Here is a 22432-nt window from a genome sequence, read left to right as displayed (position 1 = left end):
GGGTCCTCTTCCATGGAGTCCGCCATGTTGAACCACCATGTTTCTACAATAGCCCAGAACAGACAAATCAAACACTGACTCTACATCAGACCTTTTGTGTTTTTCACAAGTTTGCCGGCCATTGTAGTTTCTTCTTCATGCTTGAACCTACTGGGTATTCAGTTAGTTACAGTCTGAGACATCATAACTAGATTCCACTAAATTCTGCACACTGGACCTTTAAATTTTATTGTGGAGATGTTTCTGAGTGCATTACCGCTGTTGTAAATAAGGACAGTTGAACATGTGCATTTATGATAAACTAGTGAGTAGACAACAACAGCTGACTGCTGACAGCCAAACATCAAGCAAGTGCAACAACACAAGACATATAGCACAATATGTGTAATTCAAGTACTTTACACCAAAACTAATAAATGCCCATACAGTGGTTTAAAGCTTTAGTTACACTTTAAACAATGCAGGTAGCTGTAACTATTTGCTATCAGTCTGACACCAAACAGCAGACACACACATAGCAACTAACAGGATAACAGGACAGGAACTAGCAAGCTAAAGAGACATATTTTTTCTCAGGAGTTGGTGGAAGCCAAACTAGAGCTAAAAGGAGAGTAAATATTAGACTTTTATTTGTCAGGCGGCCTGAAATACAGCTCCAAATTAACGCTAATGTTGCCCTTAACCCAATGTCCTGCTGGATGTGTATAAACTCTGCTACCAACAGCTGACAAATTATAGGTGATATGTTTATATGGCCAGTTATGCTGGCCCCAAGAGGCCAAAAAATCTATTAATGCAGCTTTAGATGACAAAATAATTTCCATGATCCACGTTTTGTTGAGATCTATCCTCAGGTACCACTGATGCTCTGCATATTCCACTTCTGGGAACGGGGATATGCAGTTAGGAGGTAGACTAATCTTTTCAGCAGCAAACTCATCAATGAAACTTAACTGTGTCTGTGCACGAACGGGGGACTCATACAGAAGAGTGTAAGCGGGAATGTTCGCTTTGAGGCTGTAAATATTTGGGATTGTTTACCAAGTCCTTTACACCAGATTTGTTCCTCCACTCAAATGACCTGAATGCTCTTTGTCTCCTCCATGGAAACAGCTTGAGGAAGTTTGATTCATCTCATGTGGTCACATGATTTACACTTGCCTGCGTTGTGTTTCGATCACAGCCTCTGATGATGATTTCCCGATATTCGAACCATATTGGTGCAATAAATGATGAATGCTTTGCTTTGACTTGGCATGCCATTCTCTATGTGGCTCACATACTTGAATTTTCCACAATATATAACAGCTGCATAGCTGTCTGAGCCTGCAGACCCTTTCACTTCAGTTGTCACTGTTGATCACAGATGGGGAGACACTTCTGTATCATCTGTCACCAAAAAAACTCACAAGATTTCTTGCATTCCCTGAGTAACTTCTCTTCCCTCTGGTATCATTTAAAGTCACCCAAATATTCAAGCCACACTCAAGTCGATGCTTTGGCACAGATTTTTTCATCATACTGGGAGGTTGTGTGGGAAGTGTTTTTTCGTAAGGAATTGAGGACATAAAATCTATTGCTTGTGTTAATTTCCCAAATGGACAGCATTGTTTTCAGGGTCAGGGTTTGTTCAAGCTCATGACTAACATAAGAAAATATTATAAAAAAAGATCAGCTGTATCTGGTTCAAATAATAAGATATTAAAAGTCAGTTTACATAAATTATTTTTATTTTTTCTCCAGCAACACTCACAACATTTGCATTATAAGATATTTTTGGCCAACACCTTACTGCTAACAATATTGGGACTGACTTAATTGCGATAAGTGGATTTATTTTGTCTTTTGGGGCCATAATTCCTGCTGTAGCCATTATATGACTTGATTAAGCCAACAGATGCCTGTCTCCTTTCCATATATCCAGGCCAAAGAGATGTTTTAAGGTTGTTATGGGAGGACAGAAGTTGGAGCATAACATAACATGAAGAATAACATTTCAGGAGGAGCAATCTCAGCAGTAGACTCCCTCTTACACCCTTTAATTTGCCCAGACTGGTTTAAGATATGAAGAGACACACTCTGCACCTCTGTCCTGATGGATTTCCTCACAGTCAGTTTGCATTCCTATGTTCTGTTTTTGCTAACTGTGTTTTTTCCTTTTTTTCCCCCCCTTTCCTCTTACAGCTCAGCAGCCAAACTGAAATGACATCATGCCGAGGGGAAGTCAGGCTAAATACGTACCCACAAGGCCCTGCAGGAGAACCAGGGACCAGTGGCGAGAAGGGTATCTGCTCAACAGGAGGATGAGATATTTATCATGGAGGAAAATAAAATAAAGTCTGAAAAGGTAATTCCTGGCACAGATGAAGCTCTTTTGTCAAGTGCAACAGTGCGTGTACCGAAATGTGGAAAATATCTGCTCTGTTTTGACCTGATGATGAGGAGAGATAGAGGACAGACAGATGGGATGGGAGGGCTTTTGATGAAAAGAGACTGCGTGAAGAAGCAATAAATATATCCGGATGGAAAAAAAAAGGACATAAAACACTGAAGCACAGGCCAGAGAGGAGAAAGGGGACATTATTCGTGTTGACAGTCCTCCTTTAAAGAAAAAAACTGCTCTCTAAAAAGGCTCCAGATTCTGTGGTTTCTAAGTGATGAGAGGGTCTGGTCAAGTGCTACAGGGTTGTTAGAAAAGGTTCACTCTAGTGTTTTAAGGCTCAGAAGATTTGTTTAAATCTGAAGCCAATTATCAGATTAAAGAGTCAAGAGAAAACCCTGTGATCCACTTAATAAATCCCCATTTGCTTACATAACCTTCACAGCATGTCAGCTGAACAATCAAGACTAGTTTGACTGTTCAGCAACGGTCACACAAGTCTTGATCCCTTGGCCCACCATTTTGGCATTATAGCAGGCAAGGGGACCTCATCTTTGCACATGAGGGAACATAAGGGATGGACTCTATATGTTATGGATGAATAACAGGCTTTGACTTGCACTCAGTGCCACAGCACCATTTCCATGGAAATTTAAGGTATGCTTGCTGTGAACTCACTCATCTGGAATCCTCCATGCTGCTTTCCTCCAGACTGAACAAGCTCAGCCCTGACAGCTACCAGTAATGACATATATTAGGGAATCCTGCACAAACACAGTATAATTATAAAGAAAGTCAAGTGACACAGATGACTGCAACCTGGTGGCTTTCATCTCTCACCATCCAGTCATACAGTGAGTGACAGACTAATAACGCACTTTCCTGAAAAGTGGTCACATGTTAATGAACATGACAGACATTTCTCCAGAGAGAGTAAAAAAAAACAAACACGTGTCTCTCAGGAGTTTTTTGTTTTCTTAAATGAATCATCCTGGAAAGTGTGAGTGTGGGTCAGAGAAAGTGAGAGTGTCAGGGCAGATTGAAGGGGTCAGAGGTCACCGAACTTCAGGATCTCAGTGTTAAAGAGAATGCACCACTCACTGTGTCAGACATCTTTGATCTGTAGTGCAGTGAGTGTATTTCCACTGAGTGTATATTTTTATTTTTTTCCCATTCTTTCACTTCCATGAAAATGATTTCCGACAACTGAAAAAAACAGTAGTGACTGCAGTAGTTAGCTTCTGTCTCTTCTGGTCTATTGGTTCCATGTTAGTGGAGAAAACGTGTTTTTGTCTGATCTGTAAGATGTATGTAAAGATTTTTGGGCACCCATATACTCGACACATCATGTAATTTATGTAAGACCAGTTAATTTAAGAAAAAAGACAATTTAGTCCCACAGGGCACCTTTTCTGTACCCTAGACGTTCTTAATCTTTTTGGCTTGTGACACCTTAAAATTAAGCAATAACAAATTGTGGATATGTTTTGTAAGCAGTTAAACCAAAAAAATAATTTGTCCTGCTCAGATTGTTTCATTTGACGTGTTTTAAGAGATCAGAGCAGAAAATAAAAGTTGTAAAAAATAAACATAATTATGTGTTACAAACATAGATTGACCATCATATATTTTTTCTTTCTCATGCCTTTAATTATCTTGCAATTTCTTAGATATACATTGGATCTGGACATCTAGGTTGGGAACCACTGAGTGTTGTACCATATGAATGCTGAACCAAGAGTCTGACCAAGGGAAATACCATATTTCATCAGACTAAAACTTTATTTTTATCTGCACTAGCAGCACAGCTCCAAGGATGGCAATGCCAGTCAGACAGTTGATGACCAGACAGTCCACCACTTTGGGTCAGACTCAACAACTGTTGGATGGATTCCCGGGAACGTTTTTGTACAGCCATTGATTGGACTCCAGAGAAGAATCCTACTAACTTTGGCGATCCAGCAACTTTTCCTCCACCACTGCCATGGGGTTGATATTTTTGGTTTTCAGTGACATGTCTTTACAGCTGTTAAAACAGACATTCATGTTCTCCTCAAGAGTCATACATTAAAAGAAGAAGGTAAAATAGGTCATGAAAAGTATGACTGTGTTTTCCTGTATGCAGTAAGAAAGTCATACTTATATAACACAGTAATATTTAACGTTTTATGGTCTTTTACTGTCATGGTTTGGTAGTTTTTCACCATAAAATCTACAGACATTTTAATATATGGAATAAAGCAGCAAATCAGCCATACTAATATCCTTTTACAGTAAATATTAGAAAAAGTTATGCTGTATTTATTACGGTAAAATTCTGGCAACCACAGCTAACAGTTTTTTTTTTACGTCATATTTTATGGTGAAACCTTTATTTATACACCATGTTATGGGAATTAGAATAAAGTAGTATTTTATATTAGAGACCGTTAATTATACAGTAAAACACTGTAATATTTAATGGTGTATTTTACAGTCTTCTACTGTCATAGTTTTTTATTGTAAGTAAAATGCCAGCCTGAAACATGAAATCAACAGTACTAATGTCTTATTACTGTAATATATATTAAAAATGATTTCATAATGGTTCTACCTCAGAAAAGAAAGAGTTACCTCTGCTGTAGAGGATGAGTTTCTTTACAGTTACTGGCCTCTGAAATTTCCAATTAACAGCACCTCAGACTAGAGCCCACATAAATGCTTCACATAGTTCGAATAGCTGACACATCGACATCATGTTTGAATCAGGCTTTCATGGTCGAACTGCTGCAAAGAAACCAAGAAGATGAAGAGAACTGCTTGGGCCGAGAAACACAATGAATGGACAATAGACCAGTGGAAATTTGTAATTTGGTCTGATGATGATGATCCAAATGGTCCAAATTGGAGATTTTTGGTTCCAAATAAGAAAATGAACACATTGTCTCTGCATGTGTGGTTCCCACCTTGAAATATGGAGGAGGATGTGTGTTGGTGTGTGGTTGTTTTGTAGATGACTCTGGTGCTGATTCATTTAAAATTCAAGCCACATTTATAGTGACATGCCATCCCATCTGGTTTGAGCTTAGTGGGATCATCATTTGTTTTCCAACAAGACAATGACCCCAAACACAACTCCAGGCTACATAGGAGGTAAATGAGAGCAATGGCGTGCTGCATCAGATGACCTGGCCTCCACAATTATTTGACCTAAACACAATTGTTGGACCGCAAAGTGAAGGAAAAGCAGCCAACAAGTGCTTAGCGTATATATGAACAACTTCAAAACTGTTGGAAAAGCGTTCCAGGTTACTACCTCATCCTGGTTGAAAGGAAGCCAAGAGTGTACAAAGCCACCATCAAAGCAAAATGAGACTACTTTGAAGAATCTAAAATATAAACCATATTCTGGTTTGTTTACAATTTTTGTGTACAACATAATTCCATATGTGTTCTTTTTATAGCTCTGTTAATCTTTAATGTAAAAAAAACATTAAATGAGAAGGTGTGTCCAAACCTTTGCCTGGTACTGTAGTTTGAGGCACCTCTATGCCAAAGAATAAGCCTCACAGAGCTGCTTACATGGCTATAGAGTCTTTGTCTTGTTGTTTTACACATACCCCGTCATCTGGACGGCAGGTTTATACTCAGACACACATTTTAAAAGTGGCTGGCATTTAATCACAGTAAACAATCTAAAAAACATTCTAAAGTCAAGATTTATTTCATAAATCACTTGTTCAAAAGCTCTAACCTTTACATCTTGTCTGTTCACTGACCAGACGGCGTGCTCAGTCAAAGACAATGACTGACCTGACACTGCATAGCCTAAGGGTGAACAATGAAATGACCATCCCACCTGGTGTCCATGTATGAATGAACACATTTTGTGACATGTTGCTCGTGGTCTGTTGAGCAGATGGGAAAGAAATGACACCATAAAATAGGAGGCGGTAGTATTGTGTCGGTGTCACAGGGTTGATTCTTGGTCCAGGAATGTTCTTTCATCTGGGGTTGGCAAGTTCTCCATGCATTCAATTCTGTGCCTTCTCAAATGCCAAAGACATTTATGTTCATAGGCTAAAATGGATTGTATCTGTATTACGGTAGAACCCCGTCCAGAGAGTTTTTTGCACTTTTCCACAACCCATGCCGGGAGCTTATTTCAGGACAGCCCTTTGTAATTCCTGACAGGAATAAGCAGGTAAAGCCAGTACAAGTGAATGAACACTGTCTAACAAAACAAATGGTTTCGGAAATGAAAGATATACTACCAACAGCTGTTTTTAACAGTTTTAAGGCAGATTTTCCCTTTAAACTGTCAAACATACAGCATGTGCCTCTTCTTAAAACTGAACCATGAATGAACCTTAAACACGTGTTAGACAAGAAACTGCTAATGTAGCGTACAACAGACGGGAGACAGGTGGGATACTGGACCCTGAAAAGATTTTTCCTGACAAGACTTCTTACCGTACACATCAATTTACACAGATGACAAATTGAGAGAAATATACAGGAAAGTTTCCATCATATGGAAGAAGCTTTGATACAGTTATGTTTTTTTTATTTCAAGGCCAGACTTAAACTTTGAAACAAAAAAACAGACTTCTGGAAACTCACTTATTCACCTTTTCCATTTATGTCTGTACACTAAATATAAAGCCAGGAGCGGTTAGCGTAGCTTAGCATAAAGACTGGAAACAGAAAGAAATAGCTAGCCTACATACCTGCTACAATTATTAATTTGCACAAAAACAAAAGTGTCTTTCTGGGAGTTATGTTGGTTTTTGTACAGATTAAACAAACAAGGTATAATGTGTTTAGCTTTAGAGGGGCCTATAGATTGAATTTGTTACCTTTAGGCTCGCTATTTGCCCTGTTTCCAGTCTTCATGCCAAGCTAAAGTTATGAGAGTGGTTTTGACCTTCTCATCTTTCTCCTGGTAAAAAAACCCCAAAACAATTAAGCATAATGACCAAATTATGAAACTATTTCTTTAATAACTCTATGTTCTGGTATAATTTTACAGTTTATGAGCAGAACTTTCTGCAAGGAAGAGCAAAAAGAAGAGAACGGAAATAAAGGAATCTGTAGAGAAACAGAAGCCAAGTTGCAATGTGAAACACACACAGAGACACAAAGAAAATCTCTTGTGCTCGCTCTGTGAGGCAGAGACAGGTAGCGATATCATCATCACACACAGCATGCTTACAGAGTTACACATTTACACCTCTCTGGCCTTCTGCCTGCTACTTTTCTTCACATCCACAATGATTTCATCTATATTTCTGAGGGAATATGCCTTACACTTAATCTGTCAACGCTACACTATTCATGAGGCAGGAACAGCACCAGCTGAAGATTTTATTACAGGGATGAGGAGCAGGTTCGGTAGGTGTTTCCTCTGGGGTCCCATTTGCTCCAAGGACAACAGCGACCACATTGTGCCGACAGCCTGACTTGTGTCCTTGTTGGGAGATTCCTCAGCATTCCTGAAAGCACTGTCGCTGTGACTGGGAGCTCTGTTTCGGCACCCCTGATGTTTCAAGAAACTCCATGGGAGCGTCACTTTGCACAGCTTCCCAAATTCCACAGGTTTGCAGAGATCCCAAATGAAAGCTGAAAGACCTCTTGGAGATCAAGGTCAGGCAGCAGAGCATGAGGCGAATGCTGCTGTCAACATGCCCCAACAGTCCCTCGCCTGCCAGCTATCTCTGAGTGTACAGGAATTGGTTTTCACTTCAGTCTATCAAGGCTCTTGGCACAGATGATAATTAGAACACAGTAATGCCAGGAACAAGACTTTTCTTGCTTGGGTGTAGCTGTAGGCTCCGAATGAAGGTGCCAAATGTCTGATTATGATGAAGAATATAAACACTTATGATCTGTAACCGAGTCATAAAAGTCAAAACAATAATCAGACATGTTGATATACTGCCGTAACAGAGCTAAAGAGAGGTCAAGACCTGATATGAACAATAGGACAGTATGATGTTTAAAACATGCATCAGTATTGTACTTTTCTGTAGAAAGAACATCACTCATGTTGAAGCCTCGAATTTGCAGCTGGGCTTAAAAGTTCAGTCAAAGTTCTCCGATGTAATAAAACTCACAATCGGCTCATTCAGCAGGTCAAGCTGACTAATGCTGAGATGGCAATAATTCTGTTTTCTGCCTTTTAAAAAATGTTTTAGTCATTCAGCTTTTTAAAAATAGCAAATATTTGCTGATGTTTTTCTTTCGGCTGTTTTTTTTCTTTTGCCGCACAGTAAAAGCATTTTATGGTCTGTGTGGTAACCTATGAGAGTCATTTAACAGGTGAAATGAATATTTGATAGTCTGCTCTCATATTGATAATAAATAAATATAATATTCTAAAATATATTGTTTTTAGCCATGCTAGTTGCATGGTAGTAGAGATGGCAATGTCTTGGTCAGTCGGTTCAAACTGAAATACTGAATAAATTTAGACAACTATTGGATAGATTGCCAAGAAATTTTGTACAATTGATGATCCTAGAAAACAAATTTCTTTCTTTGGGGATCCTCTGACTTTTCTTTTAGCACCAACTGAAGGTCCTGCTTTAAAATATTTCAACATCTATTGGCACAGTGTAAAGTATGTATGTCCTAAAGGACTTGTAGGATTTGTACAGCTTCACTATGACGCTGCAACAACTATTGGATTGCCAGGAAATTTACACATACACGTTAAGCACTTCCATCAGTTGACCTGCAAAACTAAAACAAACTCATCCACCTCAACTGCATTTTGTGTTTAGTGCTAATTATCAAATATTTGCATGCTAATACACTAAAGTGATATGATGAACATGTTAAACATTGCACCTGCTAAATATGTTAATGTTTGCAACTTAGTACATTGACGATAGCTCGAATCAAACAGTGCCCAGGTACACTCTTACAAAGCTGCTAGCATAACTGTAGATGTTTTAGTCACTGACAGTATAAAGAATGGACAGCGTATGCATGACGTCACCCACAGGTTTCTCGAGAGCTGATGTGTCCACATTGTTAATCATGCATAACTTTAAGCCTTAATATAATTTAAACAGGTGAGCTAAAAAAACACCCTCAAATTCACCCTCAGTACAGTTATTATGAACGGAGAAATTAGCTATAGAGACCAAAAATATTCTTCGTACCAGGTTTGAAACATGTTTGTTTCTGCTGTGAAGTTGGACATTTTAACATGGGAGCTTACGGAGACTGACTGGTTCCATAGCCAGCCTCAAGTGGGCGTTTGAGGAGCTGCAGTTTTTGGCACTTCACTTCACATCCACAGAGGTTTTAGCCTGAGCTGTGTCTAACTTCCTTTAATACACTTCCATGTAGAGTACTGTGTACAATATGTACTTTCTGGCATAGTAGGTTAGTGGCCTTTGTGCACTTACATGATGATTGCAGCATTTTACAGCAGTTTCTTTTTCTTCTTTGCTGAATTGCAACCAGAATCACAAGCGGAGCATTGATTTGACTGTCAAAATATAAACATAAAACAACATGTACAACTTACATTTCTATAGCAACTGCTATAACAAAAGAAAAAGCTCAGGGCTAAGAGTTGAACAGCTTCCTCAGTGTCAGTGGTCACTCCTTTTTGGCTGCATAGCCAAAATGGTGAGACCATTTAGAGGGAGAAGTGTCTGCATTTTGCTATAATTGACAGTGTGATCACACTAATGTACTTCAGCAAGTGCAAGTATGGAAGTATGCAAGACACAGTGCTAGATAAATCTGATATTTTCCTCTTATTTTTACATTTTATAAACATAAAATTCAGATGAACTGTGAGCTGTATTTGATGGTTTATAACAAACTGGTAGCCACTGTTCCCACTGTGCAGGCTGGCGGAGGCGGGGCGCTAGGACCGCGAGGCAGGACGTCTCAGAGAGGGTAAACACTTCTTTACAGACAAGAGACTTTTATTTGTGGCTCTCTGTCTGAGCTGGGCTGCTTTCAGATGAAGCACTGACTGTCCGGACATCCAGAGAGACTCAGCAGCTGGCGCTTTATTTGTACATGCCGAGCAACATTTTCCCTTTGGAGGACAAGCCCGGGGATAGAGAGAGAGAGAGAGAGAGAGAGAGAGAGAGAGAGAAACTACCTGCTGGTGCCGGAGATGATGAGGAAAATCTGGGAAATGAACCTGAAGGTCTTGTCTGATGGGGAGGAAAACTTGACTGGGATGTGAACACGGATCACCGAGCTCAAATCTGGAGGTAATGTATCAGATTTAGTTGGATTTATTTGTGAATTGGCATTTTAGGCATACCACGGTGCAGGGTTTTAGACTGGTCTTTGCATGCAGATGTAAGTTGATTATTTAAATGTAAGGTCAAAGATGAAATAAAGAATATTTTTGTTTATGTTTTATGTGTTTTCTATGTGTTTAACTTGTGTTTCTTTGTTGTTGTGAAGATGTTAGAGTGGTTGATCTTCATTTGACTCTGCTGCATAGAATATCAGACAAGATTAGATCACATTAAATGAACAGAGAGTCTTCTGTGTGAGTGTTATGGATACTTGCATGTGTTATGTGTGTCCTGATATGCATAGCTGTGAGGATGCACCATAATCTCCAAGCTCCAAGTTGCTACCCAAAAACTCATTGCCTTCAGTTATAAGTTGTCACTTCTGCACAGAGCTGTGGTTTTTGGTTTAGAGTCAAACAATGTGCCCCACACTCTGAAAACACAGTTATTTCATTGCTACATCTGTTTCACCGCAGCCCGGTTCTTCACCAGCCAATTTACCACTTAAGAACCGCTGTGACTGCTGTAATTGTCTGCCACAGCTGTCAAGTATCTGGCATGTCAACATGAAAGGAAATATGTCTGTTCCCTCCATACAGGAGCTCTTTTTTCTGTAACTCTGCCTCCTTTGTAGTGTTATATGGAACTGCACATAGGTGTGTGAACAGGCCCCACCCTGCCCTTTGTTAGGAATAATGCTCTGTTTTGCCACCGTGCCCCGACTTGTTTCTTTTCACTTTTTACACACCTGCTCTCTTCGTGCCATGAGTGCCTCAGGGTCCACAGCGTTTAGAGGAGATCAAGTATCTCCTTGTCTGTGCTAATCTGTCCTGAAAGCCCCACGTACACTGAGAAGTAGTTAATGTTTGATGGAAAACACCTTCTTACCTCTGAGCTAGACAAATATTTGATTGGTGTTTTTTTTTTACAGGAACGTCCCCACCTTTTGTTCACCCACTAAGTCTGCATGTGAAGCTGATTTTCTGTCTTGTACTTCATGTTTTTTACAAACCAACTCTTCTATGTTCTGGCTTTCTCAGTGAATGTCTGTGCCCACTTTGCTTCCTCTTTCCTCTAACCTTTTTCTTTCCTTTCTTTTGTACCAAACAGACATTAAAATGCTTGTTTGTTTCCATCAGGCTGAAATCCTATTTGCCTGGTAATCTATATTGTAGGAACAAGAGGTCCATTGTTGACTCGCCACAACAGATGAAACTCAGGCTTGCGTTGCAACATTAGATTTTGCAAGCTGACCTCAGTTGCATAGGCGCTGTGATTTATAATGAACAATCAACCGTGAAGGAGTCCAGATTTATGGTGGATTAGTGTCTGTGTTTGGGAATGTTTTCCACAGTTCTTGATTATCTTCTGTGTCTTTGCAGTGTTTTTCCTCACCACGATGATGCCACGTGAGAGCTCCGTCCTGACTCACCTGCTCCTCCATCTCCTCCTCCCTCACACCCTGTCCTTTCTGCAGCCTCCTCACCACCCTCCTCCGGTTCACATCCCCACGCTGGTACCTCATGTGCCGACGCCTCTCATCCGCTCCCGCTTCAGCGCTCACACTCAGCTCGACTTGACCACTCACTGCAACTCCAGCTGCTTCCACAGAGGAGAGCAGGAGGTCCAGAAGGAGGAGCTCACAGAGAAACTGGCCTTTGAGACGCTGTACTCCGATGGCTCCCGCACTCTCACTACTGTAGATGTGGAGGGTGATAAGGAGTTTGAAGGGGATGCAGGTGCACCGAGGAGAAAACCAAGAGTTAAGTCCAGGCACAAACGTGTGAGGCGGCAGATTTACGGAGCAGATGGACGTTTTAACATTCAAGGTGACAACTTCCTGTTGGATTACCCTTTCTCCACGGCCGTGCGGATCTCCACCGGCTGCACCGGCGTTCTTGTGTCCCAGCAGCACGTCCTCACAGCCGCCCACTGCGTCCACGATGGGAAGGATTATGTCAAGGGTGCCCGGAGGCTCAGGGTGGGCTTTCTGATTCCTCCATCCTTTAACGGCACAAAAGCTGACCTCACTTCTGCCAAGAAGCCTCTGGTCCGCTGGGTGAGGGTGAAACGTACCCGTGTGCCAAAGGGCTGGATCCAGGGCCCTCAGGACATCAGCATGGACTTTGATTATGCCCTGCTGGAGCTGCGTTGGCCTCACAGACGTCCCTTCATGCGCCTCTCCGTTGCTCCCTCCTTAGATGACCTTGCCGGGAAGCGCATCCACTTCTCTGGCTTTGACAGCGACAGATCCGGGGAGCTTGTGTATAGATTTTGTCCTGTGGAAGAAGAATCCAGCGATCTGATATACCAGCACTGTGATGCTCGACCTGGAGCCAGCGGCTCAGGAGTGTATGGAAGAGTGTGGGACAACAGTTTAGAGCGCTGGGAGAGGAAGGTCATCGGCATTTTCTCTGGACACCAGTGGCTGGAGATAGACGGGGAGAACCGGGATTACAACGTGGCCGTGCGCATCACTCCTCTGAAGTTTGCTCAGATCTGTTACTGGGTGCACGGGAATCGACTTGACTGTGTCCAGGACTGAAAAAGGACAAAGGGAGGTTTTGAAAGCATAAAGTACCTGAAAACCTGCAGGGTGAAATGTCTAATTCCCCCTGAAGGAGGAAGAGTGAGACACAAATCCATACAGAAATAACAGCCTTCAGTGATACACCAGCAGAGCAGATCTACTCACTTATTTTTGGATCTAGTTCCCCTTCTCATGTGTTTAATTTGCTCCCTGTAACCTCTGGGCCTATTAAACAAATCCGCCTGTGAGATCATCACCACGGCATCTTTTAATATGTTATTGCCCGCAGTCAGATTAATAACACGCTCACTGTTTCCACAGTATTAATATAAACCACTTTTTATAAGAGGGGAAAAAACATATTGTGTGCACCGTGCGTGTCAGCAGCACTATATTTTCCTTCTGTGAATGACAGCGATCTGTTGACATTTTGCCTTCGTTCTCTTTTCTGACTTTGGGGAAATGGTTTGATGTTTTTATAGCTCTTCAAGGATCATTCAGTTTATTCAGTTTTTTGGACACCACTGATGCTTTTCGATCGTAACGTTTCAGCAGACGGTATGCTCTCCTTGGTGTGGGCTGGAGAGACAGAGTGTTAATTTTATTTTTTTGAAAAAATGCTTGATATATTTTAATAAAACAGAGATTTATAACAGTGTTTGTGTCTCCAGTTTTGACTTGTTTGAGGAGTGGTGTTGGAGTCCCCTCCTGTGGTTATAAAAAGGTACTGCAGCAGAGATGTACTCCAGCCGTCCATTATCTGTAACCGCTTATCCTCATCAGGGTCACGGCTGGGCTGGAGCCTATCCCAGCTGACTTAGAGCGAGAGGCGGTGTACACCCTGGACAAGTCACCCGCTCATCACAAGGCACATTAGACAAACAACCATTCATACTCACATTCACAGCTACGGCAGAGTCACCAATTTAGCTGTTAAGTGCATGTCTCTGGACTGTGGGAGGAAGACGGAGCACCCGGAGAGAACCTATGCAGACATGGGGAGTACATGGAAACTCCACCCAGGATTAAGTACTAATCAATATTAAAATGTCCAGTGTTTAACATTTAAGGGGATCTATTGACATAATATTCATAACTAATGAGACTTTTATATCTACAGAGGGAGTGGGTCCTCTTCCATGGAGTCCACCATGTTTCTACAGCAGCCCAGAGAAAACCAAACAGACTCCACATGAGACCGTTTATTTTGCAGAAGTTTGCTGGCCAAAAATCAGCTTCAGCCATAATAAAACTGGATTAGCAGATTGTTCATTACCTTATCTTATCATTACCCTTGAGCATCATACTTAAAATGTACGACATTACATGGTCTATTTATGAAGGCATAAAGGTTATCAGATGTGTGACAGATCAGCACCACAATATTTTAAAAAGTAGGCCAGCAGCTCAAAATGTGTCACAGGTAACTAAAGAGGAAAACGAGCAGAACAAGTCAGTAGTTTAGTGCTTTTTATTAGAGATAAGGAGACGATACAAAACATCCACCATTCAATATTCAGTCTTAACTCTGACCGCTGGTCTTCCATATACACATCGCTCCCCATCAGACCTTCATAACACCAACATTTTTAAATCAAGAGGATCCTGGTTTTAACAAGTACAAGGAATGTCATCTGTTTAACTACATCGGATGCTGTGGTTTATCGAACCCAACTGGAAAATAAAAAGGAATAACTCAAGTTTTGGAATTTGCATGTTCAAATAGAAAAAGAAAAAAACAACAACAATGGCATAACAAAACAAAAGAAAAATATATTTATATATATATTTAACCATGTTCCCCCAGAGAAGGTTTTGTTACATCTTGTGCAATCAAGAGTGAATTAGTTCATACTACACCTAGTCTCAACTACACACTTACAAAACTTAACTAGAAGTTTGGCAAAAAAAAAAAAAGTTGGAGATTTTGTCAATGGTTGTTGGAAAACTTGAGTTTTTCGCCTGTCCCTTTCTCTGCAATCATTCAAATGGAACCTGGAAAGAACTAAACCCTGTCCTTAAACATGAACAATATGTGTACTTTTATCGTTTATACGTTTATCATCATCCTTCTTCAGTTGTATCTTAATTTTTTTTCCTTAGTGTGTGTTTTGTTCATATTTTTTTTTATGTTGCATGAACTGGAATGACCGTCTGCATTTGTAGATTATTTTATTTTATTTTTTGTTCGTCTGTCATTTGATCCCAAACCCACCCACAATATCCCACCCAGAGTCCCGCAATTGGTGCTGGTTCTGCTTTTTTTTGCCCTTCTCCAAACCACACTGGAATGAACAGCTAAACCCAAAGGATGTGTCTGAAAGGCCTCGATCGAAGCCAGAGAGAGAGGGGAAGGGGAGGCGGGGTCAATATTTATATAGGTGATCCTTCCAGGCTGACTACTGACGAACCGCCAAGCTTTTCTGCCAGGGTGTGCCGGTCTTTGAGGTCTTCCAAACCGTTCACCTGCCACTCGTGCTTAATACCTGAAATAAAAGAAATACAATGTTGGTGAAATAAATCTTACCGGATCACTTATTAAACAAAGTTTAGATCAAGAGACCTTCATCAAGTACTAATATTTTAATAAGCTCATCTTTGTTAATGTCTGCTGACCAAGATGTGTTTAACAGGAGCAGACTATGTAATAAAATGGGTAGAATCCGTATATGTATTAGTAATTTTAAAAAGTGAGAACCTTTTTATAGATAAAATATAAATGTATGCAAATAAAAGGTTCTTCAGAGTAACGCAAAATAATTAAAATGCAAAATTGCGATAATAGTCCTGCTCGCTGATTTTTAACATTGCCAACAATGACTGAGGAATGGCTGTAATGTTTTAGTGAAGTTTAAAAGAAAAACTGGATAGTAGACAAATCTGTTTCCTGACAGTATACAAATAATCTCATGGCTCAAACCTGTCGTTTAATTAAGCAATAAAAGTCTGTCCCACACGTCCATGAACAACGTTTTGTAGGAACTTTTTTCTGATATACACTGAACTCTTTGATGAGAAGCAGCATTAGCACTAAGACAATCAAAAAGAACAGATGCAGATTGTGACCATCGATACAAAGCTAGACAATGAAAAGGTGTGTAGGTTCACTCCTAGTGAGGTGTCCATCCATATTAAGAGATTATGCTTTAAACAAGCAGTAAGAAATACAAATAATGTCTCTAATAGTTTCTCTTGACCGGATCAATCTTCAGATCAATTATATTTTACTAAACCTTCAGGTATGTTGAAAAATCATGCTAAGGTTTTAAACTTGATTGTATGCCAACATTAAATAATTAAAAAAGGACCAGCGTGTAGATTTAGTGGCATCTGGTGGCGCAGGTGCTGCTTATCTCACCCTCTCCTTCCTAACATGAGGGAAAACTACGGTGGCTGTGAAAGACCCGATTTAGAGCCAGTGTAGAAACATCTCTGGATTATGGATTAGGTGATTATACACTAATGAAAACACTTTTTCCATTTCCAACATATTGTGTCAATAGTGCTTCATAGATATGACAAGCTGGACCAAAATGTTATGTTTATCTATCAAGACGTTTTTAAGCAGTGTTCATCTTTTGTCCACACGGTGGCGGCAGAACAAGCTCTTAACACCAAACTGACATCATCGCAGAACATTTTCCTATTTACATATCCAACACACACGAAGCAACATGAGCATTACTGTGTACTCATGTTTCAGGCCACCCGACACGTGTAAGTCTAATATTCACAGGTAGTTTTCAGAGGGACTTTCGCCCAACAGCTGCCTGCTGTGTCTGATAACAACACCAAACACTAATTTACTGGACAGGCAGCTAAACAATGAGCTAAGATGTTCTGTAGACAAAAAAATATAAATTAAACATGTTTTGCACCTGCAGGTTTGGGATTCTCAAACCATTTATTATCAACAAAACTGTTGACACATTTTATTTACCTTCAAATTTTCTCTTGATAGCATCTTTTGAGCTGGCATAGATCATCTTGCTCTTCAAGGGGGCATTATCTGGAGCCCTGTGAATGGGGACAATAAAACATTAAAGCCAAATGTCGTCTTGATGATGGTCAAACACACGTTAACGTCTGATAACGTCTGCCCTCACCAGAAGATAAAGACCAGGTCCTCCTTCTTTGTTTCTTTGGTCTCATAGGTGGCGTCATACAGGGCGTAGCGGCAGTCGTCTGGGGGCAGCATCTTCACAAAGTGCTGGTATGGGTCCTGGACGGTGGTTCCCAAGTCACCCAGCAGGATCTCTTTGCCGTCATCCAGAACAATGTTCTTGAGGTCCTTGCTTATGCAGAACAGAATGGCCTTCTTCCTCTTCCTCTTCTCATCCTCGTTCGCCTGAGCCTTACGCACCTTCATGTCGTTGAAGACGGCGATAACTTCATCTGTGACTTTCACACCGGAGGCCTGCGAAGAGAACGAACAAAGTTTTTATGTATCAACATGGCAACTGCATGTTTAAACAACCCAACTGTTAATTATCATATAAACTATAATTAAAAACAACCTGATGTGGTCAAAGAAGTTTTTTCACCTTAAACTGATTTGTAGGAATGTCCTGACATAAATATAAAATGTTTTTAAATTCTGCTTCATCAAACTCACTGCTTCTACCTCTTCAAATGTGCCGTTTGTCTTGGTCTGATGATATTAAACTAACCATCTTTATGTTTTGAAGTGCTGGATAGACAAATCCAGAAATATGACATTAGGAAATTGTGATACAAGGACCAAACGATTCATAAAATAATTGTTAGTTGCAGCTCAGCGGTAATAGTTTTGCCTGAGCAGTTGCCTTTAACAGGCCAGACGTGACGTCTTAAAGTACAGTAAATGCAGACATCATGAAGCTGAAGAAGGGCCTCAGAGGACGGCATGTGACTATCACACACACACACAGAGCAGGAATGCTCCTTACGAGGCCGGAGGATTGAAATGTTAAAAAGGTGTGGCCGTGACACACTGTAAGCCGTGGTGGTGGAAGAAAAGTCATGTAATGTCAGCACCAAATGAAATCAACACTGACGATTAAGTCAGTACAGCCTTTTAATTCTATTTATTATGTATATGGTCAGACTGTAAGAATACAGAAGGACAGAAATAAAATACGTAGCCAGGACAGCGTGTCCAAAGTCCACCTCGAACATAAATACTAAATAAGTTTAGCTAAACAGGTGTGTCTAACTTTCTGTAGACGGAACAGTCGTGTCTCTCCACCATAAAGAAGACCATGTGGGTGAGGGTGCGGTCAGGACTTAAGTGTTTCAGTGCAGAGTTCAGTTACAGACAATGGGCCTTCTGTAGAAATATAGAATACAAGTCACATCGCAGAGTCACAGCTGCTCCATAAACTCACTCAATCAGGTCTCCTGACTCTGTTTAAAGTATTGCATCACAGGTGGAGATGGAAGAAAACTGCTATCTGCTAGCAAGAGTGTGTCCGCGGAAAAGAAAAGACAACAATGAAAAGGAAATAAAGAGACAGGAAAAGACGGAAAAGGAACCCAACTGCAATGCAGCACAGGCAGGCGCTGTGTGTTTGCTCAGGGTGTAAAAGACGCGAGTGAGATAACGGTGACTTTCAGAGTAATTATTAACCAAACGACTCCCTTCCTCAATCATCAATAAAATAAGACGGTACTTGAGTCTTTCCATGTTCCTTGAAGTTGCAGGAAAGTTTCCAAAATATCTGCTGAGGTTTACAAATCTCTTTAAATACAGGCGAGCACATGACACATCTGTCTCAGTGGACACTTCCCCCACAGAGATGCTGAGAAATACTCAATCTCTCGTGATTCACATCTGTAAAGTTGATAAAAATCTTCTGTTTACGCTCCTATCTCGCTACCTTTCTTTGGCTTTAATTTCCCACAATATTGTTTATATCCCGTTTACTTTTTTGTTGTTGTAGCAGCGAGCTAAAAATCACCATGGTGACCACGAAACTCTCAAGCTTATCTAATCTTAACCGTGGATACTTCTTCTCGACAACAAGAGCCAAGGTTCAAGTGAGTTAACACAAACAGTCCCAAGTTTTGAATTCCTTTACACGGTTAAGATTACAGGTGTCAAACTGTTATCACACAGACCAATTTCACACTCAAACACAGGCCTGATGCAGCGGGCAGATTTAGTCTGGGTTGCAGACTCAGCAAAGAAAAGCAACATGAATAGGAGGACCTGACATACAGTGCGTTAGATTATAGATTTTTGGCTTTTTAATGTTGCAGTGATGCACAAAAATATGGCAGATTATGTCGTGTCTGGCATCTCTAATCACTGATGACTGTGTATAAATGGATGAATGCATGTTTAAGTAAATAAAAGGCATCCGTTAATTATTCCCTCTTGGTGTTGTGTAGTAGATGATGAGTGTGCAGTGTGTGTAGACGGCTGTACAAAGTAGATGCGCAACTAAAAAAAGATGCGCAGTACCGACCATGGAGACCCACAGGCGGAAGGCCCGTTAGCTTCAGCTAGCGGATACAACACTGCCAAAGTGTGTCTTACATAATGGTGACAATTCACCAGTCAAATATACTTCAGATACTCCCACCTGATAGACTGCCAAAGCATCACACGGCAGATGGCGAGCAAAAGTTAATCTAACTGCAGATTTATTGTAACACAAGCGCCAAAACAAAATGGTCTTTGCACCAAATTAAGGGTGGGGCCATGAATGCAGCACACACACACACACACACACACGTGAGCGCTAGCTTTGCTATATAAGGCCAGAGCTCGGCTCAATCACTGTCCGTTTAGTCTATTCATTCATTTTGTGTCATGGCTCGGACATAAACCCACAGAGTGAAACATGTTTTTTATAAAATGTGGGTGGGGGAAAAAAAAAAAGCGACCAGATATGAAGCGCACACGGTTTTTTTTAAACCCAGCGTCTGACACAGTGTTAGCCTGTGGAGCCGAGTACAGACAAAGAACAAGGGGAGGAAAAAAAAAAAAAAAAAAAAAAAAAAATCTCAGCTAGCAGCCATCATGGTGTCCTCCGCTAGCTCGAGCTAACAATACCGTTAGCCTGCTAGCCCGGAGCCGCTGCACCTGCCGGCGCCGCTGTCCGTGCTCACACCGACACCGACGGGCGTGAGGAGAAATAACGGAAACATGATGCGGTGAAAACACGGAGAACGGCGTCATGACAACGGTGTGGGTGTTACACAGGCGAGAGACCCCCTTTCCGCTTTTTGTCGGCGAACGAAATGGCGCCAGTGGTTTGCTATCTCTTTAGTCCCTTTATCTAAAAAAATAAAAAAATCTTGTGGAAAAGTACCGCACAGTCACGCACAGTCACGCACAGTGAATGTAAAATATATGTAGTGTTAGCCGTCTCGGATAGCTGAGCTGCTACCGGCGCTAGTAGCTGCTCCTGCGGCACAATATCGGCTTACTACGTTTGATGGTAAAACTAATACAACCATTGATAAAATAAAATAAAAAAAACACAAACTAACACACACATCTTTGAGATTAACGTTATATCAGACAGTCAAACCGGCGAGGAGGCGCAGCGTGTGATAAAGACGGCGTTAAACCTACCATTGCTGTAACTCTGAATAGGTCAGCGTCTGGGTAGAAATTGAATGGACTGTGATGATGAATTGTCGCTCTCGCTCACACACACTGGATACACAACGTGAACGCGCCTATAAGCGCGTCCCCGGCTTGAGCAAAGTGCACGAGCGGGAGCGCATTGTCTTTCAACCACGACCGTCCGCCTGTCTATCTGCTGCTCGGTGTTTACCATTAAACTGTGTATTTTGACACTTGTGGTAACACAAAATCTAATCAAGCAGTTAATTAGCTCCAGTTTAATATCTTACATACACAAATAAATCAGGTAATGCAACAAAACAGGCAGTTATTTCCCTAGGTATATTTTAACAAACTATTATCCACTGTTATTAAACTTGACACTGTCGGCTATCTGTTTGAGGGGAACCTTATTTTACATGCTAATTATTCTAAAATCTTCACAGTTATTTTCCTGTGATATTGGCATCCTCTGTTAAAAAACGTATTTCATTTAGCAGTGGCGGCACGCACGGGGAAACAAATCAAACACACCAAATAGGTAGCGGATAGCTTTATGGCAGTATGTGTTTGTGTAGCACTTGAATGCGTCTTCAGTTCTCGACTAATAAATATATAAATGTGCATTTAATTAAAATGATTTCATCGTGTTTTATTGGTGCTTTGTGGACAGTGGACTTACCACGAATACTGGCAGTACTTACACGTCTTTGTTTTAACTGTAACCTATATAAAAACAAACCATGGACGTATAGCTTACGTGTGCGTGTCGCTAGTATCGTGAGCAGCGCTGCCATCTTTTGTAACCTCGCCGTCGGAGACGTGATGGCGTGCTTAGTAATTATGACACCGATGGCGTGATGACTGAGTGGTTAATAAGTGAGGCTTTTGTGTGCTGTCGTTTTCGCCGACATTCAGCAGCCAGTCGGGCGTAAGCGATTTTCAGGATGGGAGGAAATTCTCCGCCATCCCTCCCTCTCTCCCCTCCTCCTCCTCCTCCTCCTCTCCCCCCTCTCTGTCTCCCCCCCCCTCCCCTCCCTGCGGTTTTTGTTGGACTCACTTCCAAATATGGAAGCGAACGGTGAGCGGCAACGGTCAGTGCACGCGCCTCGCTCACATCGCGAGGACGGAGGGTCGGGCTCGCGACGCTGATCACCATATAAGGAAACAAGGGACACGAAATTCGCCCGTAGCAGATTTTTGTACACGGCATCTCGCGGAGGAGACACACACACACACACACACACACACACACACACACACACAGGGTCAGCGTGAGGAGGATGAGGGGCAGCGGCTGACTTCAGGCCTGTGTGCCGGGTGAGGGGGAGCGAGGAGGGGCGGAAGATTACGAGGGGCAAGAGTGACACGACAAACGAGAATAAAAAAACAAACAAAAAAAAACACGACACTACCGCTATAATATGACAGCTGAGGACGATTCATACTGTGTTTTTGTTGTTGTGGGACGTGGGTGAAGGCGTAACGGCGCTCTGGCTGTAAACACAAAGACAAACAAAGACTGTAAAATATGACCTACATTCATTATGTGGTGTAACAACCAATAAAACACAACGCTAATTTATATACAAAACACATGAGCTCCCTGCTGCTAACATTCATTTACAAGATATATTTTGGTGTTGGCTTATTTTTACACTTTTCATATGACAGACCAGCTTACAGCAGCTTCACCAACCCTATTG

At 41.2% G+C, this 22432-nt stretch overlaps 2 protein-coding genes across 2 annotated transcripts; one reads left to right on the top strand and one right to left on the bottom strand.

The window, feature by feature from the left end:
* The first annotated feature begins 10301 nt into the window (after positions 1-10301).
* On the top strand, positions 10302-13204 carry prss23 (serine protease 23). The gene is made up of 2 exons (XM_010746576.3): positions 10302-10605; positions 12021-13204. The coding sequence occupies exon 2, from the start codon at positions 12038-12040 to the stop codon at positions 13181-13183; it is 1146 nt and encodes a 381-aa protein (XP_010744878.2). The 5' UTR covers positions 10302-10605; positions 12021-12037; the 3' UTR covers positions 13184-13204.
* A 1420-nt stretch (positions 13205-14624) lies between these two features.
* cfl1 (cofilin 1) lies at positions 14625-20875 on the bottom strand. Its single transcript, XM_010746577.3, has 4 exons — positions 20733-20875; positions 17275-17585; positions 17109-17185; positions 14625-15654 (listed from the first exon to the last, which is right to left on the bottom strand). Exons 1-4 carry the CDS (start codon positions 20733-20735, stop codon positions 15542-15544), a joined length of 504 nt encoding a protein of 167 aa, XP_010744879.1. The 5' UTR covers positions 20736-20875; the 3' UTR covers positions 14625-15541.
* Between the last annotated feature and the right edge of the window lie 1557 nt (positions 20876-22432).

Source organism: Larimichthys crocea, chromosome I (assembly GCF_000972845.2).
Source record: "Larimichthys crocea isolate SSNF chromosome I, L_crocea_2.0, whole genome shotgun sequence".
Classification (NCBI taxonomy): domain Eukaryota; kingdom Metazoa; phylum Chordata; class Actinopteri; family Sciaenidae; genus Larimichthys; species Larimichthys crocea.
This window is presented reverse-complemented; position numbering and strand designations above follow the sequence as displayed.